The sequence below is a fragment of the Haliotis asinina genome, chromosome 3 (assembly GCF_037392515.1).
Source record: "Haliotis asinina isolate JCU_RB_2024 chromosome 3, JCU_Hal_asi_v2, whole genome shotgun sequence".
NCBI classification, from domain to species: domain Eukaryota; kingdom Metazoa; phylum Mollusca; class Gastropoda; order Lepetellida; family Haliotidae; genus Haliotis; species Haliotis asinina.
In genome coordinates this window covers 6,433,726-6,460,263 of record NC_090282.1, presented here as the reverse complement: position 1 = coordinate 6,460,263, position 26,538 = coordinate 6,433,726, and the positions used below count along the sequence as shown (strand labels likewise).

The 26,538-nt window shown below is 39.8% G+C and overlaps 2 protein-coding genes across 2 annotated transcripts in view; one reads left to right on the top strand and one right to left on the bottom strand.

Moving 5' to 3' along the window:
- LOC137277372 (sorting nexin-27-like) overlaps nucleotides 1-2,993 on the top strand; it is a 51,881-nt gene extending 48,888 nt beyond the window's left edge. The window contains exons 13-14 of the mRNA XM_067809076.1: nucleotides 1,582-1,614; nucleotides 1,911-2,993. The gene's annotated coding sequence lies outside the window, so the exon portion shown is untranslated. The remainder of the gene's footprint in view (nucleotides 1-1,581; nucleotides 1,615-1,910) is intronic.
- Nucleotides 2,994-17,487: 14,494 nt separating this feature from the next.
- The window catches only part of LOC137277371 (osteoclast-stimulating factor 1-like), a 28,006-nt gene continuing 18,955 nt past the window's right edge, over nucleotides 17,488-26,538 (bottom strand). The window contains exons 7-8 of the mRNA XM_067809075.1: nucleotides 23,575-23,664; nucleotides 17,488-22,701 (exon numbers count right to left, since the gene is read on the bottom strand). Of these exons, the coding sequence (XP_067665176.1) occupies nucleotides 22,643-22,701; nucleotides 23,575-23,664 (149 nt within the window). The 3' untranslated portion in view covers nucleotides 17,488-22,642. The remainder of the gene's footprint in view (nucleotides 22,702-23,574; nucleotides 23,665-26,538) is intronic.

Genomic DNA, 26,538 nt, shown 5'->3' with positions numbered 1-26,538 from the left:
CATTCATGCTATCCACCACTGGTCGACAGCAATGAGAGACAAGTTATTAATGATCCACACAGACAACTCAACAGTAGCTTTTTACAGAAACATACAAGGGTCAACGAGATCACTATCTCTACTACACCTAACGTTTCAACTGTTCAACTTAGTCGACAGTCTGAATCTTCAAGTAAAAGCATGTCACATACCAGGAGCCTGCAATGTCATAGCAGACACCCTATCTCGTCCTCTTCGTCCATCTCCTACAGAATGGATGCTGCATCGGGAAGCGTTTCAACTAATCAGTCTAGCCTTAGGATCACCGCAAATAGACCTATTTGCAACGAGATTCAACAAACAGACAAGAACCTTTGTGTCGCCAGTACCTGATCCACTTGCCTGGGCCATAGATGCGCTCAGCATTCCATGGGAAGGACTAAACGCGTACGTGTTTCCCCCTCCAGTACTGTTACCAAAAGTCATCGAGAAAATCAGACAAACAAAGAGGTTGGTCGCCCCTACTGGCCAACGAGAGATTGGTTCCCAACACTTATGGAAGAGTTAGGACAACCAACCCTACAGTTACCCGAATGGAAGAATCTTCTCATCCATCCCCACACAAAGCAAATAAACGGCCAACCATCAGTATTTCGTCCTCACGTGTGGACCGTATTAAGACTTGTTTGAAACACAGAGGATATTCTGCGAGAGCAGCGAAAGCAGTCACCTCAGCCTTACGGAAATCCACTTGCACACTTTATGACGACAAGTGGAAATGTTTTGAGGCATACGCCAGGAAAAAGGGATTTTCGGCGAAAAGATTCATCCTCAAAAAGCAAATTATTTATGTTATTTACGTCATTCTAAGGGTCTGAAAGGTTCTACATTATCTACGTACTTAGCAGCTCTCATCTTAGTCGTCACCATGGGAACAGGGACCAAGCTGATTAAAGTACCAGAGCTTCTTGCCTTACTACGTTCATTCAAGTTGGAAGATCAACAACACAGATTTAGAACTCCAGCATTGAACCTAACTACAGTTGTCCCTCACAGACATGCTGAATTCTCGTATTCTCGTGTTGGGCAATTATAGGAGAGAGTGAAGTATCATGGCCGATCAGCTGGCCATGTGCATAGGAAGGGAGGTAATTCATTGGCGAGTGTGAATTTTACATCCACTTCTTTTAGAAGGGAACTTCAAGGGATTTCAGGTGTTCCACTACCTTCACCAGGAAGAGGAGATAAGCAGTTAAGCATGAGTCAGGATAAGTATAAAATATCAATTTTATTCAGAAAATTACATTATTGTTGCGATGCCAACTATGTAACTTTTCAGTGGCATCATGACATGTTAGTAACTTTGATCTCTGCCAGTGAGATGTGGATTATAGTGAAAGGGAGAGTAGAGTTGCCTCCCCTAGCCCCACCAGGATCTGCAGAATGTGGGTTTTAATTCCTTATTGATGTGTTAGCTCACTCTGTACCTGGTTTGTGTATAGTCAGGAGTGTGATGTATAACCAGCATTGTAGGCATTTCATCAGCCATTTGTGAGGAGTGATCATGTTCCCCAACTAATGGTTGTATTCATTTGTTTTCAGAAGCTGGTAATGCTAGGCTGTGCCAACTGATGAGTGAGTTCATAGTTTTGTCTTCAGATATTTATCTTTTCCATATTCAAGATTCTGTGTTGTTCTGCCTGTAATCTTTGTTTGTCAAGCAACATTAACATAGTTGACCAAAAGAGTTAACTCCCTTTATTCACCTTCTGCAGTGCATTTCCTATGACTTTAAGAACTTTCCATACTGTTTAGAACATAATGTGATAATGTATTTAAAACAACTTATTTTTGAAAATGAGATCAAGGAGATTTTTTATGTTCATTAACAAACTGAGGAAGGTATGACATATCCAAATGTCTTCTTGTAGGTGTGAATCAAAACAGAACGTGATATGAGTGTCTGATGGTGATTCAGAAGTGTTCTGTAAACCTCAACATGTGATACCTTCGACTTACATGTGATGCTTACGTGACGAGGCAGATCGGACGTGCAGGCCAACATCCAGCGTTTCTGTATCTCCTTCCTTCATCGCAAGTGGATCATTTGACTCTCACCTCTCTTTCAGAACTTGGATTACATGGATTGGGAAGTGTCCTCAAAAGCAAATTATTCTGTGGCAATGTTTTACAAGTCAGGAGATAAACTCCAGCAATGATTTCATATTGGAACTGTTTGAAGAAGTTGGCCTAAGTTGGTATATTACAGTTAAGGACCGCCAGGTTAGTCTGTCAGGCTATGACACATACAGGAATCTATAAACATCGGGGCCCTTAACTATTTTTGAGTAGTTTATTTTTACTTTTATTCACCTTTGGGTCTGTGCTGAAATTGTTTTGTGAAGCTGATGGTGTATTGCATCCATAGTTTGCAGTGCCTATAACAATGCGTCACTGTGCTGCACACATGCACCTGTGGTGTGTGGGTATGGACTGAGGTTAGTGGATGTTCCTCTTGTGTTCTTTGATATGATCTCTTATTCTGCATGCTTTGACAGTCCGAGGGATTTTGTACTGCAGATATTAAGTTACTTGAATTAGCTTCTGGGAAGAGACCGGATATGGTTAGGTTGCTGTGGTATCAAGAGTGTCACACTTCTGTTATCTTACATCTATGCACAGAGCTGTCACAGCACCAGCCTGTATCAATCTCTCCCAAGCTTCAGGAAGGAATTATTGCTGTTGACTGTCTCTTGCTAATGTTAACTGTCTCCTGACTCCTTCCATACATTTCATTCTCAAACCATGTATAACAGTAATTCTTTTCTTTTACATTGTGGCTAGCTACTTTTTGAGGAGAACATGAATACAATGCTACAAGAATGCACTTCTTATGTCTTAGTGCCCCTGATGATAAAGTGGAACCTTTCTGAACCAGACTTTTGGGGGTGATGGAAGTTGAGTCCATTTGAAAAAGGGTCCGATTTACAGGAGATAAAAGAACAAAAAGAAAATGTTTATGAAAATATTGCACATCATAGTAAATGTGGGTCAATGTTGACAGAAATTTGGATCAGTTAGGGTGTGGTTTTGACAGATTCCACTGAAATGTGTACCTCCATGCCTCTCAGGTACATTACTATCATCTGTAGGAGGACTTATTCAACATCATGTAGTGTTCATCATAACTCAGTGGCATTTTACCATTTGCCATTAGCATTTTTGAATGTAATCTCCAGTCTCATGGTTACTAATATCTGTTTCTGTGATTTTTGCTGAAACATATAACATAGTGATATATTATAGAGCCTTATGTTGAGAAAACACTGCTGAACAAGGACATATTCATATGGGTAAACAAGTTCTGTATTACAATTACGGCAATGTTTTCATTCAGATCAACAGTTGTTGATGAAAGGGTGTGAATCTACATGGAAACATTGGCTCATCTGTGATAGAGACGTTAGCATCCATTGCAGCCTTGACCTTGTTCATCACACTAACCTCTAACCTGTAAGTGACAATCAAAGCCTTTAGGATGCTGTTGAAACTGGGTGCGGCATTCATGCTGACAACAAGCTTTGGACTTTTTCATTTGCACTTAAAGTTTATGAATTGCTTTTGTAAAGTGCATATATTTATCGTTACCTGATGAAAGATGGAGACATAGAAGACTGGTTGAGATGTTGCTGTGATATAGTAGCAACATTTACCTGGACGTAATGTGATCACATGAGCTCATCTGTATGTTCTGACGTATCTGGGAAGTGATGAAAGTCACCTTCTGCTCATTTTCTATATGTGACTGTCTTGTTTAATCTGACCCAGTGCAACACTGCAGAATGGCTGTAAAATAACCACTACGTTTTAGGGTTAGATATTATTTAGTTTCTTTTTAATTGACAGTAAATTTGATTCATGTAGCATTTGGAGTTGCTGTAGATTGAAGCGTTGGTGTAGTTGAAGTTCCATTGTCAGTATTTGCTGGCTTACCTGACATCACAATGCTCGTATTCATTAATTCTAGTCTGTTATGTTAAAGCGAACATCCTCAAAGTTTGTACACAAGACACTGGGCACAGCAACATGTGCAGGTTCCTTGTGCCGCCAACTGTGGCTATATAAAGATGGTGCCAGTCTTGATGGTAGCTGATGATCCCAACGAAATCTTTCATGCTGTATTTTCTTCTTCAGATACTTCTCACTTATTCTGTGTGAAAACATTACTTGTCCTTCTGATTGTATTGTCCCACTGTCAGCACTCCACTGGGTCGTCATACTTAGTTCCTGCATCACATGTCATTGCAAACAGATATATGTCTATTTGTCTCCTAATGTACTGAAACTGTGTCCAGCTACTTAGCTCAAATGTGCTCACTCCATGCACTGATGTTTTGAGAGGCCTACTTCCACATGACACTGATGCAGTGTGTGGAGTACAGCCTGTCAGTCCAGGCAACGTTTTGCACAGTAAATATTGTCCATGTTAGCCACTTTGTTCATCACCTCTCAGTGGTACTAGATCTTCATTTGATTCAAAATTCCAAAATAAAAATATTTGGCAATCTGTTTTCATATTTGATGAAGGAATGTAGTGTGAAGAAACATGTGAAGTTCTGATTATTATCTTGTCCTTGAGGTGATATATTGGTATATCTTCTGTACTTAATGAACATTTGGAAAGTTTACAGGATATTAACCAATTAAACAGAATAATTACTAACAAGGGTCAGAGCAGTTTGTGAAAGTAATACCTTAACACTTTTATATATTAGATAAGCAAGAAATAGAGAATTCAATGAAAGTCTGTATTTTTGTTTGTCAGTTGAACAGGGTAATTGAGATGCACCTCGTGTCAGATAATCATGAAGCCAGGCATCACTGTATTAGGATGGCTAGATTAATGGTCTCATTCGAAGATATTTTATTTTGTTTTCTGAAAGTCTGCTCAACGAGAACTTAACAACAGTGAACGAGAAATAATGTATGTGTTATGAAAGGGCAATCACATGTTTTTCGTTACATGGTATTACTTCGTGATATTACACACACTGTGAATTAAATTACATACTGCCTTATGCTGGCAGTGGACTTTCAGCCATGTCCAGGGTAGGTAGAATTGGTAATATTGAACCACAAATTATATCTTGGTTTTCCCTAGTCTTTGACAAGAGTAGTGGCCATTTCTATCCTTGATAATGAACCCTGTATATACCAGACACTGATTAACTTTCACATAGTCTTAGCATTTCAGGTGTATATTGTTTCAATATCTGTGTACGCAAACCATTCTGTGACCCCTTATTCGGTGATTTGAATGTAAGCTCATATCAGTAAGTTTTGGTATGGGACCACCATAATATGTAGGGATGTACAGAAGGGAGGTAACTGAACTTTCTTTTACAGTGGGATGTCAGTACATTTTCACCTACTTGTGGTCAATGTCAAGTTTGATTCATATTTTGATAATTCAGTGAAATATTGTATTCTTAAAGATGACATTATCTCTGAAAGGAACAAATTCTTGTAATTGAGAATAATTCATACAGCATTTAAAATATGGAATGTGAATAGGGTGGAGAATCAACTGCAGATCCAAGAGCTCATGCTGTGAGTTACAAAGCAGGAATACAATAACCTGTGTGAATCTACACAATTGTATCAAATACCATGTCTTGTACAAACTTGCTGTGAAGGGTTTAAATCCAGATCCTTTAATATTTGTTAAAATATGTATATATTAGTGTCATTATAACTTAAACAGCACTGTAAACAGTATCACAGATAAACAGATATTGTGTTGATGTCATTTGCCTGTTACCATGGCAACCCAGGCAAGATATATATGTATGATATATATGTCATCTTTGTGTTTTGTGATATACAGCTGTTCTGAATGTCTGGAGTGCTAGATGTGTACAAACATTTTATTCAAGGATGAATGGAAGATTACTAGAATCACATTAATGCAGGTTTTGAATATACTTAGATCATTGTCCTTTTAACCCATCAATGCCTCAGTGTTGCTTGCCTGGGTTTACTAATTTTGCATCATAGGTGTAATGACTTTGATTTGACTCTATGGTTGCCCTTCAGCTAAGACTGCTGTAGACAGATCTACCCCTTTGTCAACACTGTGCAACTTCAGCAGATCCAGTTAGTCTTGATTGGTATACCCTCAGTGTGTACCCTGGGTACAGACAATATAGGGAGTCGTAAACAGACTTCCGTTGTTGTAGATCATTGTCCCCAGACTATATCAAAGTGTCCCCAGTTTGAGAAGTCTCACAATGTTTTATGTTTTTAGTGCTTTGGTGGAAAGTCAAGTATTGGGTGCATCCCCTACGTGCTTGGATGACAGCTTGAATCCTCCTCCTCATGCTGCTTTAAAACCTTCTGATAAGATCAAGTGGCAATTGCTGCCATTCTTCATGCAAAGCAGCTTCCAGCTGTGCAAGATTCTGGAGAGGGGGTTCTCTCAATCTCACACAGGGTCCAAGAAAGTCCCATTCATGTTTAACAATATTTAACAGTTACTCTACTATCATGAAATATATCAGGGGGTGCTTAATTAAGTTCCAGGTATATAGATGTGACAGTGGATTTTGTGTCCAGTAGTAGACCCAGTGAGTTTTTATCAGTTGTTATCAGTTGACAGTATGGTTTGGCTTTTATCTTCTTTTACAAATTGTAGCCACAGTTTATTTATTGAAAATCATCAGTCTATTTTGACTATCATGGATACATTTGTATGGAAGTCTGTTGTGAGATTTCAAATCTGAGTCACACTTTGCTATGGTTCATTGAAAGACAATACTGCAACACCTCTCTGGGTACAGTTCAATATACTGTCCATTTCCCTGGGAAACTGGATAGGAGATGTTGAAGAGTGACCAGGTCAGGTTACATAGTAACACAGCTCATGAAGGTCACTGTGACATGTTACTACAATCTTAGTGATGGTTTGTTGAACACAGCCTACATTGGTTTGATCGTTGGTTCCAGTGGGCAAGCTTGTATATATGCATCTTGAGACATCTTTTTTGAGAGGAGATCTCTCTTTGTGAATTAGTGGAAATATTTTTGATCTCCAACTTCAGATTTTAATAACTCTTGTTTTTTTGAAAGCATTATGCCTACAGTTGTGAAAACTTGTTTGAAAAGTATGATAACATTAAGTTAGCATTGATAAAACAGCTTTACATGAAACCTTTCTATATATGCAAACTTCTTCATTCTGGTCCTGCTGACTGGTTTGTGGATCAGTGCTGCTGCACATGGTATGCTATATGCAGTGTATGTATTAAGTATGACACTATATATTTACCCTCATACACCCAGGATTGAGATCAGCAACATTCAGCAGGTCCCTTCAACAAGGCGGCACACAGAATGACAACCTTGTTTTCTGAGAAAACTACATAAAGGTATTTTGAACTGCCATTCTGGAAACTTATCAAAGTGTTTTCACTTCTTGGTTGTGTTGTTCACTGTAAAACTGACATATGTACCAAGTATTTAAATGTTAGTATACATACTTGTAAACCTGAATGCTGGTATGCGTTTCTGTCATTCCTCACCCAGCAGCTGTGTACATTTTCTGTAAGTTACCGTTATACCTGATTTACAGGAAGACTTTTCCTCGGAGTCAGGGTGCTGGTTTCTTCTGTGAGTTCAATGATGGGATTCATTCTCTGACCTCTGTGACTATGTTTGTGGTTGTCAAAGTGTCATTGGTAGTATCTGCATCACATCAGGGCCCACTTGCACAAAACGATCTTAGAGCTACAGTTATTGTAAATCCTTAAGATTGCGATCATAGGCTTTGGCTACAATTGCTATCTACTTGCACAAAGCGATTGTAGGCTAATATCATTGTAAGTTACAATCAAAACTTACAATTGGTCGGAACCAGTTGTAAGGAGCTAAGATCATTGTAGTCTCACAAAATCGGCGTTCAATTTGGCGTCGGTTTCACGCAAATAATTAATTTAACGTTTGGGGATTGCTTTTATATTGCATAAAACTGTATGAAGTCTTTGAATGTCATTTAGAAGTGAAAATACATAAGAATGAAGATTTTTATGGATATCAACTTCTTTATCATCCTAACATACTTGTGTTTGTACATCACCAATCCTCATGTAAACATGCTCACCCCCTATCGTGTGTTATGTACATCATCCTATCATGCGTAATGTATCACCATTGGCTTCCACCCTTATCCCCAATCATGTTATGTAAACATATCCTATCAACTGTAATGCATTACCATTGGCTTCCATCATTGTTATCTTAACTATCGGCTTCCTATCAGTGCTTGTTTATACTAGCTTTCGTTAACTCATTCCACTTGTTACTTTGTTATTGTTTTACCTGTACATATAAATACACCTCTGTATCCCTTTCTCAATCACCTGATGAAGGAGTAAGCATTAACTCCGAAACGTTGTGTTCTCTCATAAAGAAGTTGATATCCATAAAAATCTTCATTCTTAAAACTGTATGATTCGCCTCAACACTTCAGCAACACAGAGAATGCAACATCGATTTAATGGCAGAAATATCGTTATTTGTGGTAGTAAACAAAATCATTATCTCGTTGATATAAAGTACAATTCTCACCCGATTCAGAGTTGGAACAGTATGAACACCATATCTTTTTGATAAACATGGAAAGGATATTAACGAAAGGTGTCTGCATGTGATTACCAGTGGCCATGACCTTTTCAATAACTCAAGGGCAGCTAATCATAGCTTTTACACAAGATGGGAGTGGTTTCCCTTGGCTTATGCCGTTGCTGTTGCGGTAAAATCTGCCATGTCCAAATACATTGTATGTTATGTTGTGACATTGCAGACCTCCACACACATTTCTTTTTGGTCATGTTCGTGTCAATGATTTTGTCTTTGTTTATCATTAAACAGTCTACAGTTAGATATCGTACAAAATTATGTTTCTTTCTAATTCTTAAGTCTAAAATTGAATCTGACAAGAGACAAGAGTTTTCACCTATGCATTTTAAATGTAATACAAGTGTTCTTCAAACAGGAAAACACACTTGCTGAGGCATATGAAATTTGAGTAAAATAATTTTCATGATTATTAGGTCAATACAATAACTCAAAACCCTAATTTGATATGTATTTGTTTGTATTTCAATATTTTCATAAAACATAATTCTGTGGTTGCAGCAGCATTTCCTTCTTCCACGATATCATTTCCTTCAAAGATTTGTGGATTTGGGATGTTTTTTTTTGTTTTTATTTTCATTTTTGTTTTGTTCTTTTTTGTTTTCATGAAGATTCTACAAGGTGCGATTAAGGAAGGAATGTCAGTTGTGTGCAGTAACCAGTTCCACTTTATATTTGCACTACATGCTGTGCACACTTACATACAACTGTAGACAGGAGTCAAGTTTAAGAAATTTCTACCTCCAACTTGAAGAGTTCAAGCTTAGTTAACATTGCAATCTTAAATCCATGCTGTCTTAAGTTTGTCTTTGTGCAAGTGGATTAGGGTAATTGTATGGTGATTGTAAAGTTGATTGTAACTAAGGCTGCTGTGTGCAAGCTGGCCCAGGTTTCTTCCCGTCAGAAGCTGTTTGGTCATGAAGGTTCAAAGCGACACTGATCCATCTCTCTCACTCTCTCATTCTCCAGGTCTTATGGGGCATTTGGGAAGATTGAGACTTAAATCTTTACTTTTCAAAGGGAGCATTTACTTGGGGGGAAATGTATGTTTTTATGGAGCCAAGTAAGGCGGTTGTAATGGTTAGCCAGCTTGACAACAGCACTTGCTGGCCTATTGACATCCAGAGAGCTTTGATGCAGGATACATCCCATTTGATCATCGCACCATGGACATAAGATGTGAAACCCATTTATTCTTTTCTTTTGAGTATACCAACCATGCTGTTGGTGTATATATCCTAAGATTTTTTGCTTACTTAGTGGCTGGAACAAGCTCATGTACATACAGCATAGAACAGGTAGCCTAGCTTCTGTTTTTATGCACTTGTTAAAATTACATGATTTCATAAATCTGATTAGTAATTTTGTGGGCATGTTTTAAATTAAAAATATAAGGTACTCAATATTTACATTGCAGTATTCTAGGGCTAGCAGGATTTTGCCTGTAGCTTTTACCATTTATGTAGAAAACATTGTCAAATTTAACAGGCAACTTGTACAAACACCTTGAAAGATGCGGAAGTCAAATGGTGTAATCCAATCAAATCAAAAGACTGTGCACTGAATAAAAGTATTTTACAAAATTTACTTCAAATGGAAGCAGGTTTCATGGAATACAAGAGGCAGATTGTGTACGGGGAATGTTCCTACAAAGGACGTTTGTTAGTCTTGACCTTGTTGCTCCTGAAGAGAGGTAGCAGTGGCTGTGAAGAGGTTCTCCTCTCAACTGTTTGATTCATCATGGTACACCATAGGTTGCACAGAAATGATGAGCAGTACAATCACTTTGGTGGCAACCTGGTGGTCTACAGTGCCACAGTTCACTGTCTAATTGTATCCTTTTGGCACATGAAGCTTTAGTTCACGCTGACTTTTCTGGGTTTGTTAGCTCCATACCATGGTCATGGATTTCACAATGGCGGTGAAGGTGTGAGACTTCTATGACTCCTGGTTTGCCACCAGAATTAGGCTGACATGCCATGGTAGAACTTGAACACTGTTCAGAATTATAATTCCATCTACGCTGATGTCTGAAATATTCTTCAAATGGGTGTTAAGATGCACTCTACTTGTTTATTTGTCTTCAGTATCACCTTAATTGTACAGTGTCAAGCTAACCAAACTGTTGGATTACACTTTGCCTTGCAGGCATTATTGAGAGATGGTCTCATACATGGGGAGAAGTTTGATGATGATGTGCATGTAAGCCTCTGTCCCTGTCCTCATGTAGGCTGTGTCTGCTTGTACATCCTGCCATTGGTGGTTGTCAACATCATGTGTGCTCTGTGAAGTCATATACTGTTTTCAGTTTATAACATAATCTTTTGTATGATGTAATCAAACAGTTGCCTCCAGTACAACATAGCACAGTGTACATATATCTGTGTCCAACTGACTGCAGCTGCACACCTCAAACTACAATGACCTCAAGCCAGCAGTGACAACTTGAGGCTACAAGTGAACATCTCAAACTAGCTGTGCACACCTTAGGTGAACACCTCAAGCTGGTAGTGTACACTTGAGGCTACAGGTGAACACTTCAAGGCTGCTGTGTGCACTTTTGGTCACAGGTGAACACCTCAAGCCGGCAGTGAACACTTAAGGCTACAAGTGAACATCCAAAGCCAGTTGTGTACACTTAAGGCTACATGTGAACACCTGAAGCCAGTAGTGTACCATTAAGGCTATAGGTGAACACTAAGAACTGTAAGTGAACACACCAAACTGTAGGTGAACACCTCTAGCTGAAGATAAAACATTTATTAAACCAGGCTGATTTGTGTTTGTGGTCTCTTAAGTGAAAGGATATGTGATGTTAACTGTGTATTTGTATTGGTATTACAGCAAGTGGAGTAAAACCAACACATGACCGTCGTCATGATCAGACTATGCTCTTTGTGCCACTTCCAATGTGAATACATTTGTCCCTATCTATTCTGTGAAGCATATCAACAACAGTAGATATTATTCTGATGCAGTGAAATCAGGACAGGTCGGCCTTGTTGGTCTGACAGAAATCTCTGTTAAGGACTTCTGTTGGAAATGTAGGATTCCGTGTCTACATAGTGGATATAGAAGTGTGCATCCAGAATTGATTGTAATTAACTCAAACTGTTTGAATATTCTATATGGACAAAATACAAGGCAACTCATATGACGATATGGTTTATTACCTCTATTATGGCGATGACAGTGTATATAGTCAATGTTACCAAGTGAAGGAGATCAAGGGAAACTCTACCTCACAGCATGCTTTGGAGCAGGAATAGTTCCATAAAGCTGTCCAGGGATTATTGCAATTCACAATATGCAAGACAGACTTGTATTACATCCAGTGCACAGCATTGTGGACAACACCATATCAGAGATGTAGTGCACAGCATCAGTCATGATGCTCAGTGGGTCAGTCCCAGGCCATGTACAATGATGCTTTAAAAGATGGTACTGCTTGTTACCGAACCTGATGCTTGGCATTGCTGGAATAAAGCAGCTGTTGTTTCAAAGTCTGTAGACTGTGAGAGGGGTATCCATGTTAAATTGTGGCTTGGCATCTCGGCCTCCAGCTATGATTTCATATGTGCACAGACACAACCATAGATATACTTTGCCATCTAAGTGCAGTACCCTTGAATGATAAAGTGGTATTAAACCTCACCGTAGTGAACAATGCCCACCAGGGTGATGTATGCCAAAGTCAGTTGATCTCATGTCTAGAGTTATGTTCCCTATTCATGCCAGGATCTTGCAACATGGTTCCATCCCTAAACGAAATTTCAAACCGTGGTCTTGGGCACCATAGCCTTGCTTGTAGATTTCACCAATTATCTTTGACCTGAATCTCATAGGGCCTTCTACCTCAGTGACCTGCTGAGATGCAAATACTCTTTAAGATGATGGTATCTCTGCAGTTCATCTACTTCGAGGGACATACAAGGCTTGGGTATTTCAGACAGACGGTGTTCTTAGACAGAGTGGTGATACACTAATTGTACAATCTAGCATGGGAGAACACTGTGACAAGCCTCAGAAGTTCACTCAGGTCAGATCAGTGTAGCTGATCAGAGTAGTTTGCCAGGATTACCACAGTGAGCATCAGAGAGCACAGGCAACACATTTGGAAACAGCTGAGCAGAACTATCTGGTAAATGTCACTTGAGGCTTAGGCATTCTTACTGTTCAGTTCAGCATACTGAATGTTATATACAGCAGTGTCAAACACAACTCACCCACTCATCCAATCAGTCAGTTCTGGAGTCTTAAATGTAAACATCACATATGTACATTGAGAATGAACAAACCCATCATTTACCACTGGTCGTCCCTGAAAGCTTCAGTATCCCTCATAAGCTTAGAATCGTGTATTATCAATGTAAAGAATTTGCAATCACACTCAGAGCCTTACTGTTGACAGGTCATATGACTGTTTCCCCAGGTCTCCTTCACATGCTTTCGTGGCAATCATTTCAGAATGGAGCTTTAACACTAACTGTCACATACTTCGCTCAAAACATGCTTGTCTAGATATAATTGTTTGTTGTTCCACAGAGCATTTAAATTCAGATCATTTTTAACAATCTTTTAGAAATTGTTTTCTGCAATAGGATATTGGACCTTTCACAAAAATATCTTTATCCAATTATGTAAAGCTTTGGAAGCAATTTAACTGTCTTGCATTGAAGGAAAGCTACAGTGCAGTTGTTAGACACACGTCTACAATGGAGTCATTGTTAGGTTGTATATGAATCAACTCAAAACTAAAACAAGGCTTGGCCAGCATTGTAATGTTCTTTCTATAGACTTTCTATACACTTTATTTAAAATAATTTTGTTTTATTTTCAGCTCTTATGACTCTTATTTTAGGAAGTGCACAATTTTTCTGCACTGAACATAGGTTCTGTCCAAGGATTCCTTCAGTTTGTATTATATTTGATGATCCCTATGTGTTGAGGCCATGTTTTCAGATAGGGATATTACAAAGATACAGGGCACCTTTAACTGCATCAAGTGGAAGACACAACCAGTTGTCGCTTGATTTGTGAAAGCTAGAACATGATGTCACTTTCACATCATTTAGTTGTTGCGTTAAAAATATGTTGTTATGAAATTTAAATTTATGTTGATATTCTACTGAATTACAGAATAAAGAACTGTATCTAATATGAAAAAACTTGTTTGTCATTTCTTTCTGTGCCAGTGCCCAGATGAAAAAATCTGCCTGGAGAGCTGTATGTTTGGGGATCAACACCCAGCTGTGGTACACCAAGAGAAGTTAAACGTGGTTCTTGCCTTGTCTGGTACTCGGCATTAAAAGGATGAAATGAGAACTGGCTGACTTAGAGTATGCTTTGAGATTGCATGTTCCTATCACACTGTCATAATATACCTACTGGTATGTAGAAGTGACATGCCCTGACCAGTAAAAGCTGCCACACACAAATATACATTTTGCCTGTCCTTCCCCATCCTCGACATCTCCAGGGCGTACGTGCAGGTAAATTTATTACCTCCCTCAGCTGGCTTTTGATCCAGCTAGCTGTCTATGCTGCAAAGTACAGTGAACAAATCACAACTCACTTTCGCTTTTTAAATTATCTAATTGAAGAAACTTATAATACAAACCAGGCATAAGTTCTCAAAGAGGTAGAAAAAGTTCTTGCATATATTTTTATCCCCTGGCATGTAATGCGGGGGGATATAGTCGATGCCTCGTCTGTCCGCACGTCCGTAATCATTTTGTTTCCGGATAACTCGGAAACCGTTCAATATTTTTAGACCAAACTTGATAGATATAGTAATCTCAACCTATGGTTGTGCCTTTTGCTGTTTACACAGTTTTGGCATTTCTATTTTTTTTTTTGTTTTTCCATAGAACATTTTGGCGTTAGTCTAATGGTGGAGGGGGGCTTTGTTTCCGGAGCATAACTCAAAAACTGTGCAATATTTTTCTGCAAAACTTGTTACATACATCAGTCAGAACCTGCAGTGGTGCCTTTTGGTACTTAGAGGTTTTTGTGATGTATTATTTTCTCAGTTGCCATGGAAACGTTTCGGACTTAGTCTCAAATTGGAGAGATGGGCTTCGTTTCTGGAGCAGAACTCAAAAACCGTTGAATATTTTTCTGCAAATCAATTGGAACCTTAAGTGGTGCCTTTTGCTAGTTACAGGTTTTTGTGATTTCCTAGTTTCTCAGTTTCCATGGAAACGTTTTGGACTTAGTCTCGAAAGTGAGAGTTGTGTTTCGTTTCCAGAGCAGAACTCAAAAACTTCTTATCATCTGTAAGTGTAACTTGGTAGATATGTGTGGCAGATCCCAAAGTGGTGCCCTTTGGTATTTACAGGTTTTTGTGATTTATTATTTTCTCGGTTTCTATGGAAACATTTTGGACTGAGTCTCAAAGTGGAGGGATGGGCTTTGTTTCCGGAGCAGAACCAAAAAACCGTTCAATATTTTTCTGCAAAACTTGGTAGATATATCAGTCGGAACCTAAACTGGTGCCTCTTGCTACATACAGGTTTTTGTGATTATTATTTTCTGGGTTTCCATGGAAATGTTTCAGACTGTTTTGTTTCAAAAACTTCTTAATATCTGTCAGTAAAACTTGGTAGATATGTGTGGCAGACCCCAAAGTGGTGCCTTTTGGTATTTACAGTTTTTTTGTGATTTATTATTTTCTCAGTTCCATGAACACGTTGCAGACTTTGAAAACCATTTCATATCTTTCAAAAGATCTGGGCAGATATATGAGACAGATCTTGAAATGGTGACTTTTTCTGATTACAGACATATGGCATTTATATTTTTCATGAATTCCATGGAAACAATTCTGACATGGTCTAAAAACAAAAAATAACTGTCAGATGATTTGTCCTTTCACATATGTGGGGGCCGGGGGGATATGTCATCTTCTGATGACTCTTGTTTAGTTTCAGACCTATCAATTTGTCTACATGACTTCACCAAAATTTGGGTCACACTGCGAGCAAACCTTCACAGTTGCGACCCTTACCTTTATTGAAACTTGCAAGCTCGGTTGTAATGGTGGCCAAGCTGATTGACTACTGTGAGAAAGCAGAGCCAGCATAGAGCAGCCATAAAATTATTGGGCTGAATCGTACATGCGTCCAGGATGTAGTGGAGCCTTATCACAAGGTGTACCCTGGAGATTTCGATGATCGTGTGTCCCCCGGGTACAATGTTTCAGTTACCCATGTCATCATGATTGGGAAAGCACAAGGTGGAGCCAGGATTCAAACACATCATCCTAGGTATTTGGCATTCCTTAAAGGTCACATGCAACCAAAAAATCAAACATAATTAAAACACATTTTTCACTTATTCATGTCATAATATACATTGCTGCTTTTAAAAAAACAAATGTACACAATTATAAGCATACAATCGCGATTCAAAAGTGCAATATTTTGTACTTGGCCTTACTTCCCGCGAAACGAAGCCCTCGGGAGACCGAACCGAGTCATAGCGGGTGGATATGCACTCAAGTGTAACGTCGGCTTCCGATTGGCTGTTTCATTTGCTGATATGCTGAGGGTTCATTGTGTGTACAGAAAGATGATCTGTTTGATGGGCATTTTAGAAGTATGGCCAGTCACAAGAAAGTAAGATTCTTTATGGATAACAACTTCTTTTTGTGTACTTGATGCGTCATTTCAGTATGGATTCATATACTGTTGTCAAACAAAATCATATACACTAAAAGAAGTCGTTATCCATGAAGACTGTGTATAGAGATGTTAGGTTTTGAAAATGCATGTTCTCTGAATTTGCACTCGATTCAATAAAAATCATGTCAGTAGAGATGGTAAACTACTGCATAGCTGGAATCTGTCATTCAAGTACAAAGCAGGACTTGAAACTGACAAGAGTTTGAACCAGTTTCCGTCAGATCCAGTCATCTGAAAAAAATGAATGTAGTTTGTTTGCAACCCACAGACATAAAAACATGCCATGTGTATCACACTTGCCTAATTACATAATGTGGCAGACATGGGACTCGGGTGCACAAGTCATAAATCAACTTATTTTCTTTATGTCGTATAGTCTGATAGGTGTTAAGTTCAAATTGCACCTGGTTAATGATTGAAGCTGTGTATTGCATGTTGTCTTTAGCAGACAGGCAGGCAGACATATAGGTGTGAATAAACCAGACACTGAGCTTTCTCTGTGACAGAGACTGCTTACCACAATCAACAAGTTGTTTTACGTAACGAGTAGATTATTTAGGTGTTTGTGTACATAACCAAGATTAGACTACTGCTCACGACCTCAGACGCTGGGCATGCATACTGTCTCAAGCTCCGCGAACCTATTCACAGCGCATGCGTTATGGATGCAGCACAGCACAGCTGTTGAAACCAGTTTTCCCCCAGCGCTGGGGGGAATTTAGTGAAACGTTTGAACTCCGATTTCGCGGGCTTTTTTTTCATCGCGTTTTTTTTCTACTTTATAGGTTGAATTGGCATTTTTTATGATTTGTTTCGGTAAGTACATACCGAAAGGTACCAGAATCTGCAAAGTTGTGTTTTACGTTGCATGTGACCTTTAACAATGCCTTTGGCCTAGATTTTCGTAACTCTCTTAGCGCTAAGATAGTCATGTCATACATTAACATTAACTTATTACAATCTTAGCACTAAGAGAGCTTAAAAAATCTAGGCCCTGGACAACCAATGCCCCCTTGTAGCCTAACCATGATGCCGATTTTGCTTGATTGTTTCAGAAAAATCGCATCTGTTAAATACACTGGGGTGCATGGACTCCTTTGTTGCCTAAGATCACAAAAAAAGACACTAGTTCAGTATACACTTTTAATAAAGATAAGCTGTATTAGACAATGGTGTAAACTATAACACCTGACATGTATAGGATATAAAAATAGGACATCATTCGCCTTCAAGTGTCACACCTTCATCAACACCTGTCAAGAAACCCTCATAAACAATTAATAATTCTAGGGAATCAAATAACAATCCAAACAGTGAAACCTTTCTAAACAGGACAGAAGCCAGTGAAATCATCTGGGGTAACTCATTCCCAGATCATTGCATCATGGGTGTAGAAAAGTAGATTAAAGCTGCCATGAATACATAGTCATTTCCATCCAGACTGTCACCAGATTTGATTATAACTCCATCCTTTGGACTTATGACAACCAAAACCATAAGATTGTGGGAAGGCACCCAGCAGACCAATGAGTCAAGATTAATGAGATTTCACTTTACAGATAAAAGGCACTTTTTCATGTTTTTCATACAAAACCAGTAATTTCTGAATATAACAAACAAGTGTATATACGAGGACTCTGATGTAATATTTATTCCCTTACACAATGGAGACAATTATAGTTGACACACATAACAGTTGCCCCTGAACAAAGTGGTAATGTCCAAGGCTCCGTTTCACAAAGCTTTTGTAAACCTAAGATCTTGCAACTTTTCTCGTAGCATTTGTACATCCTAAACTGTAACATTGACTTACAAGCGCTGCAAAAGCTTTGTGAAGTTGAGTCTGGGACATTACTGCTGTTATCAATATACAAGTGAAATACCTCCATGTACCTGTTTAAGGCAATATCAACAGTGTAAGGATTTGAAACAAATTTTCCCTATTTGCATGTCGTACAACATTCCTGTACAAAACTGATGAATCATTCTTGTTTCTAAACAGTTTTCTAGTTCTCATGCAGTGTTAACAAAACAAATGCTGTAATAGGCACTTGCTTTATCTGCAAGATGTATCAAAATGTTTGTTTAATGTCTCTTTTCAGTCACTAATCAAACATGATTGTTGCCTGTACTAGTGTCTGGACCAGACAAACTAATGACTGACATTATGTGCAGTGTCAGTTCAACACACCATCAGCCAAGCTACTGTCCATCTGATTCACACTTCCCAGGTAACTACAGACTGACTGCATAATTTGGGGTGATGGTCATTGTTTGGAGGTCGTCCAATGGACCTAAATTATTAAATGCATTTGCATAGAATGTAGGATCAGTCTAAGAAAACTTATCCTCAGTACTTTTCATTACACTCCACTACTGAGTCTAACAAAACCTTATGGGAGGTTGCGTCAGGTAACCTTTGAGATTGACCAATCAGAACGCAGCTTACCAATTCATGAAAGTGGACATTCGCAAATACCTTTTGAACTTTTTATCTCGAAAAGGTTCGTACCTGAACGATTCCGAATGCTATATTGCATACGCTCGCTTCCGGGTGATGCACACGGCATACGTACAACTATCAGAACAGTGAGTAAACAATTGCTGAAAATGGTGGTTTGGCAATATTCAAAGATGTCATCTTGCAGAAATATTAGCTAATGGTAACCATGTCAACAGAAACCCCAAAGCATATATACTGCAGGTCACATTACTATGTTTTATGAGGATTTTTGTTTGTGGGCAGATCTGTGTCAGTGACCTGAATATTTTGAAAGTCCCTCCAATCCCTAAATAGTAGATGTTGTCTGACTGGTTTAAATCTATTTAACCGTCTAACATTTGATTGGACTGTCGCTGGTCGCTCAAAGGTTACCTGATGCGACCTTCTACTAGGTTTTGTTAAGACTCAGTGGTGGAGTGTAACGAAATACATGGAGACTAAGCTTACTTAGACTGAATGTAGGATATATAGCGCACTTATCCACTCACTGGTGTATGCTCAAGGCACTGGTATTTTGCCCTCGATCACTGGATGTCAATCTCAACAGCACATTGTATTTCAATGTCAACTCCCTGGGGAGTATACAACTCTTGTTGCCACTTGGCGCGCCGAGTTTATAAAGGCTCTCTCATCCTAACGAGGTACCCATTAAAACCTGGGTGGACTGGGACACATAGTCACAGTACTTTGTCCAAGTTCACTGCATGTTGCTGTACCCGCAACTAGGTGTTTGCACGTACTCAGCCACCATCTGGTCATATACCAAAGGATTCGTGGGTTCTTTTAAGTGCACAGGGTTGTGTACTACACACTTAGGGTTGTGACAACAATGAAATAGTCTGCACACTAAGTTGACTCCAAGGTTTTTACACCCAGTCATAGGTGGGCTCGATCCCGACACCTCAGCTTTGCTGGATCACTAGCCTGACGCCTTAGCCAGCTCGCCCACCATGTCCCCGATGTAGTATATACTTGTGATGTATATGAGAAATATAACACATGCTATATATACTTGTGATGTATATGAGAAATATAACACATGCTATATATACTTGTGATATATGAGAACTATAATGCTGATATATGATAATGTCATGGAATGGTTGAAGTGAACACATCACACCTCATACGTTAAGAGTGCAGACACACCAAGTACCTTATTATGGTACAAATTCATTTGCAACCATAATCTTTTCCATGTCGTTCTACTTTACAATCATCAATTTTGAGGGTACAAATATAGTTTTGATGTCAGCAATGGTAAAGAAAACTACTGTTTTTAACATCTTTCAGATCAGTCTAATTCTCTACTTTGTCAATGAATGTACCTTAAATTTTCTAAACATTTAATCTGCGAAAGATATTTTTTTCAAGAGATTCACAGTTAATTTTCATTTGTCCCCTTTGTCTTTATAGCTGTTTCCAGTGATATATCACTTGTGTGGTCCCTGAACGGACTAAGGCATGTGGTCAAGCTGTTTGGTCACTTGGATGGAGCTGACGAAGCACTGGTTCCTGACGGAGGTGGACTGACAATAATGAGAACACACAAACCTCAATACATAAATGTGTCACTGAAGATCTCTTGAGTTATGTAATGTCTTTATATTATTTTCCATATACAATGGTTATATATCTTATTTACTGATGACAAATGATTTTTCTGTTGATTGTTTGCTAGTTTGATTGAGTCTGAATACATCGTTTCAATAAACATTACAAGATCTAAGATGTCATAAAACTGCCAGGAATATGTATGTGAACATATCATAGAGGTGCTTCCACATAAATAGACAGCTGGTCTAGACTGGTCGTGTTAAAGCAACTGGGTAATATGGTTTCAGTGTCTGTAACAAGATATGGTCCTATGTGGAGCTTGAAAGTATTTGCATTTTGTATTCTGTTTTGTATATTGATAATGTGCTTGGATAAGGCAGCATGCATGGCCTCACTGTACATATATCTTTGCTGTATATCGGTGATGTGCTTGGATAAGGCAGCATGCATGGCCTAACTGTATTTATATCTGTGCTGTATATCAGTGATGTGCTTGGATAAGGCTGCATGCATGGCCTAACTGTATTTATATCTGTGCTGTATATCAGTGATGTGCTTGGATAAGGCAGCATGCAAGGCCTAACTGTATTTATATCTGTGCTGTATATCAGTGATGTGCTTGGATAAGGCAGCATGCATGGCCTAACTGTATTTATATCTGCTGTATATCAGTGATGTGCTTGGATAAGGCAGCATGCAAGGCCTAACTGTATTTATATCTGTGCTGTATATCAGTGATGTGCTTGGATAAGGCAGCATGCATGGCCTAACTGTATTTATATCTGCTGTATATCAGTGATGTGCTTGGATAAGGCAGCATGCATGGCCTACCTGTATTTATATCTGTGCTGCATATCAGTGATGTGCTTGGATAAGATGATGCATTGCCACAGTGCTAATGTCTATGTCAATACATGGAGAACAAATATAAGAGAGATTTACTTTCACTTTTCTGTTTCTCCCAGTTGTCATCACAGACTGTAAATGCTGCAGGTTTTTTAAGCTGATTCAAATTACAAATGTAAATTTAGTTGTAATACTGGCTAAGACAAACACACTGACAAAACCTCATGTGACTTACTGTAATGCATCTCAGTTTACAGTGTACATTGTTTCATTCTGTCACGTGAAACAACCTGAGCACATTCACTACTATCCGTCACATGATAAGCCCCCATTTGATGAATTCCTCCACTGAGAGAGAGTGAGGTAAGATAGGGTATAACACCATGGTCCAGATTACTACACATATATCAGGAGTGATTGCGTGACTCACTTCTGCATCACTTGAATTGACTGAGTTAAGTTTTATGCCACTTTAGCAATATTCCAGCATTATCATGGCGAATGACACCAGAAATGGGTTTCACACATTACATGTTGGAGCATCAAACCCAGGTCTTTGGCATGCTGAACGAGTGCTTTAACCACTTGGCTACCCTGCTGTCCCAGAACAAAGATGGAGACAGGCTGACACAGTGAAAGGAAGAGTGGTGAATGGGCCCAGAGTCAAGCTAACTGAATGCCAATATAACACACTGGTGACTTAAAGGTACTTGCATACCTTGAGACACTGAGTACAGTGTACACAACTACAGATGAACTGTACACAATGCCATCAGACCAGTTGGGAAGGAAACTGTACAGGGTATACTATGATGAATACAGAGTAGCAAGAGTTGTCCATGAGTCGTCCTACACTTATCCAGTGTCCAGTGTCTTCACTGAACCCGCCTGATTGTACACATATGGACAACCACTAAACTTCACAATCAAACAGCACTTCATACCATCAAATCTGAACACAACAAATTACCGAGTCCACTAGAATTAGACGTATGCAGATGTGCTCATGATGGTAATGAACTATATTGTGAAAGAAACCAGTTCTTCCCTATCATAAGTCACACCAGAACTGTTCTATTACCTACACACACCCCTTCCACCAGTATCATGTCATTACCCCTGTCCCCTTATGTTAATCCCAAAACCTGTATTCTTATCCCTCAACTCGTATCCACAATACCCCACCCCACTCAGACTGATGCTACAGCACAAACATAACAAAAATATATCAATAACAATAACCTGCTCTGAAGGAAACGCACTTGCGACTGTCCATGTACAATGATATGATTGGTCACACGACACACATCACCCATGCAATATGGTCACATGACAAACTGCACCTCCTCAGCCTGGTCACATGACACACCAGTCTGCTTCAGTCTGAATCCTCCTCATCACCATAATCCTCGAGGTAGCGAGATGATGTTGATCCCACTGCAACATCAAAAGCAATGTTCAGACAACTTCAACATCTTCATGGCAACTAACAATTATCACTACCTTGAAGCATACATTCACTGACACACTCCACTGTACCATGCCTGGGCAGCACCTGCGTAGCCTATATTGCAGACATGAGGATGTATTGACTGATGTTTGGCCTGGCTGTATCACATCCATGTTTATAGGTTTCATGAAAGCGGTACAAATCTACGATGTACATTTCAGACTGTCCCCTTTCACTGGACATCACTAAAACACTGGTGAACACATCCCAGTCTCAGGGAGGTATTCCATCTCAACCGGCACATAAACACTGGACCACCTCTCTAGTCCAGAAACATTGTAGCACACGTAGATGAGGCAAAGTGAGGTTAATGTCGTAACTGAGACTATTTCACTCATATGTCAAGGAGTACATGTGTGTGTGTGTTTGTCTGTGTGTTTTTGTGTGTGTGTGTCTGTCTGTGTCTGTTTCTGTCTGTGTATCTGTCTGTGTGTCTGTGTGTGTGTCTGTGTCTGTGTGTGGCTGTGGCTGTGGCTGTGTGTGTCTGTGTCTGTGTCTGTGTGTCACTTATGCTGGTTTTACAGTGCTAGCTCACTGAGATACCATGAGACATTTAAGTATGAATACCCCAGTCCTTGTTGCACCCATTAATGACGAGCACGATGCAGGGACCAACAAATGTCACATTTTAACACCTTTTGATATGCATCAAGAGCAACACAAGGACTGGTAGGCACTCAGCTGGCACAATGCGTCTTACAGAGGGATACACGAACAGTCAGTGGCATGGCAGCATATAACTGGACTAGTATTAGATGCAAGTACATAGACCCAAGTCGAGAAAAGAAACATCAACTCACTTGCTTCTTTTAACAACGCTGCTGTCGCAGGGTCTTTAGTTAGGTCAAAAGGTAGCTTCTTCTCGTTGTTGGCGATGTTGGCTTGTGCACCTGAGGCAACAACCAATGTAAGTCAGCTGTACGGGTGAATAAAGTCAGCATACTACAGTGCAGAACTTCCATTCAGTGTTGTGTTACTGTTGATATTGAGGAAATTGGCAACAGCTCCATCTACTAGGGGACTTGGACACTCACCACACAACTCACAACTGAATGTGTGGAATGAAAAGTGATATCTACTATCTCTATGACATCTTCAAAATATTCTCTACTTTCATATCTAAAAACACATTAGCAATTTATTCCATGCCTTCACCTCAAGACATAACATACTGACAATACATTTCCTTCACAGTTCATATCCCACACAAACTGACAGCATATTCCCCCCGTTTGTATCAGACAACATCTTAACAGGAGATTCACCACCTTTAGCTTCAGCTTACAATATAATTATGGATGACTCCCAACCTTCAACAAACAACATCTTGACAATATATTAGTAGTATAGGGAATGATAGTCCGAAAACACTTTTCAAAAACCCCTCTAAAAAGCCTCATTTACTAAATGAGGCTTTGGTGGGGCCATTAGCTCTTGCTATTATTGCCCCTACTACAAAGCTACGCCATCACGTTTACCGTGACTTGGCAGGCGGTAACACTGTGCCGTACGGTACGATCAATAATTCTTCTCTTACAAACCCCCTACCCGGCCCACCCCTCAAGTAGTACAAGTTAGGTTCGTCGGCTTTCATATCCACTTTATCTATGTTGTAAGTTTTGACCGACCATATAGGATCGGTGGCTCGCTTACGACTATCGCCCTCGTGTTCCCCCGGCTGGTATAGATACCTAACTAAGGCCCTATCTGGTATCTGTTTCTCCTTTCCACGCAATGGAGCAGACGACTCTGCTAACACTGATTTTAGTTTGATAGCGTCTGCCGGTTTCTTACCGGTGAGACGGGTGACTTCATGGTTGATTGCTGACACCACCTCTGGTAACCTCGTTACCCATTCGGTCGATCGTTTTCCAGGGGTGGTCATCTCCCTAGCATACTGATAGCCGAACAAGCGCTCAGCCAAAGTCCTATTAAATCTCTCAACTATAGCTTGGCTGCGATGGGCTCCGGCCGTGCCACGTCTGACCTTTGTATCGTGTTTGGCTAGCAGTTGTGAAACGGCACCCATGAACTCCCGTCCTGGATCAACTTGCAGCTCTGTTGGCCAAGTCAGCGGGCTGCGTTTGTATATGCGTTCTAATCCTTTGGCTACTTTGGCCGAATCTTTCGTGGTCAAGGGTTCGGCTTCCTTGTAACGACTGGCTACGTCCACTACGGTTAAGGCATACTTGTACCTCTTATCATGAGGTAGGAACAGTAGGTCTGCCTGGTGAATGCTATTAGGTATGTTAATTCCGAAACTCCTTCTAGGTACGTAGCGTGGCGCCGGCAAATAGATCTGCCACAGGGCTTGTTTTTCAAGCCACGCTTTGGCTTTCTCTGGTGATACTCGCGCTATTTTAGCTAGCTTATCTACTGCGCTAGCTCCTTTCCAATATCCACGCGGGCTGTAATAAATAGCCTCAAATTTTTTCATGTCCATACGCGTATGTGTTTATACCATCAATAGCTATCCAACGTTTCGTGTCCATAGGCGATAGGGACGTCTTGTTTATAGTCAGTCCGTATATCTTATGTCCATCACTTCTAAGCGTGTTCATCTTATGCCTAAAGGTACGGGTCTTGAACAGAGCCTCCTTGAATCTGGCGTGTTTGATGTGTTGTTTCACCACATACTTCTTAACCCCCTTAGCCTTCCGGATCTCACTATTGTCGGCTTTCAATATGGAGTACATCTTAGGTCTCAAACCTATGTACTCAGCTATTGGCGTGCCAGCACACTCGTCCTTCATCTTACCTAGGACCTTTTTATTTACCGTGCTGTGCATGGTATGGGTCTTAGGATAGTCGCTGGTGTCGTATAAATCGATGTGTTTTTTCATATCCTCGTATACATCCTCGGTTCGAATCTCCATCAGCAGGGAATCCGTGTCAGTGTACAGCACTTCGCACCTGTCGCCGTACTGTTTCTTAAGCTCGTTGTAGTAAAAGTCGTACATCAGGTGTTTGGATAAATCGAGGATACTCATCCCAACGTAAACAGGTCGGTTGAATTTTATGTGGCTTTTCTTCATGTGTATGGCAACTAGGTCGTCTGTGAATATTTTATTACGGTTGAATGCCGGACTGGCTATCAATTTCCTGAGCTTGTCTTCCTCACTAGATCTAACCAGTTTCACGGTTACACGTTTCCTAAGGTTTTCCATAGTCTTACCAAACACCGAGTTGTTCATGAGCTTGTAGAGATTTTTCTCAAAATCACTGGTGGCTTTTTTTCGTAGGTCTGTGTTCATTCTGATGTAGGGCTCCATCCATGGGCTCTGGTCGAACATGAGCACCCTGTGTATTTTGGTCAGCCTCATACCCAATGACAGGTACAGCTGTAGGTTGCGATAGTGAACTATGTACTTGGTCTTATTCATTAAGTTAGGCACGAGTTTTTCAACGTCCGCCACACGACCACCTGACAAGTTATGTTGGTACTCAGACATCCAGTCTGTGTTAACCTTCATACGTTCGGGTGCAAGGGGATAGCTGTTGTGCGATGCGTGTAATGCCTTGGGATACTCTAAGTCAACTTCGAGGATATACCCTTTGTTCGAATCTGGTGCAATGCTCATAACATCAACGTTTGGTACCCATTCGAATCCCCCTGTAGGTAGATACTGGCTCATGGCCCAGCCGTACAGGTTGTTTGCGTCGAGGTAGAGAATGTGATTGGTTGGTTTGTTAGGATCGTAACCTTTCACGTATTGATTATTTGCTTTAGCGTATCGTTTGGATGCCATGGAAATCCCACCTCG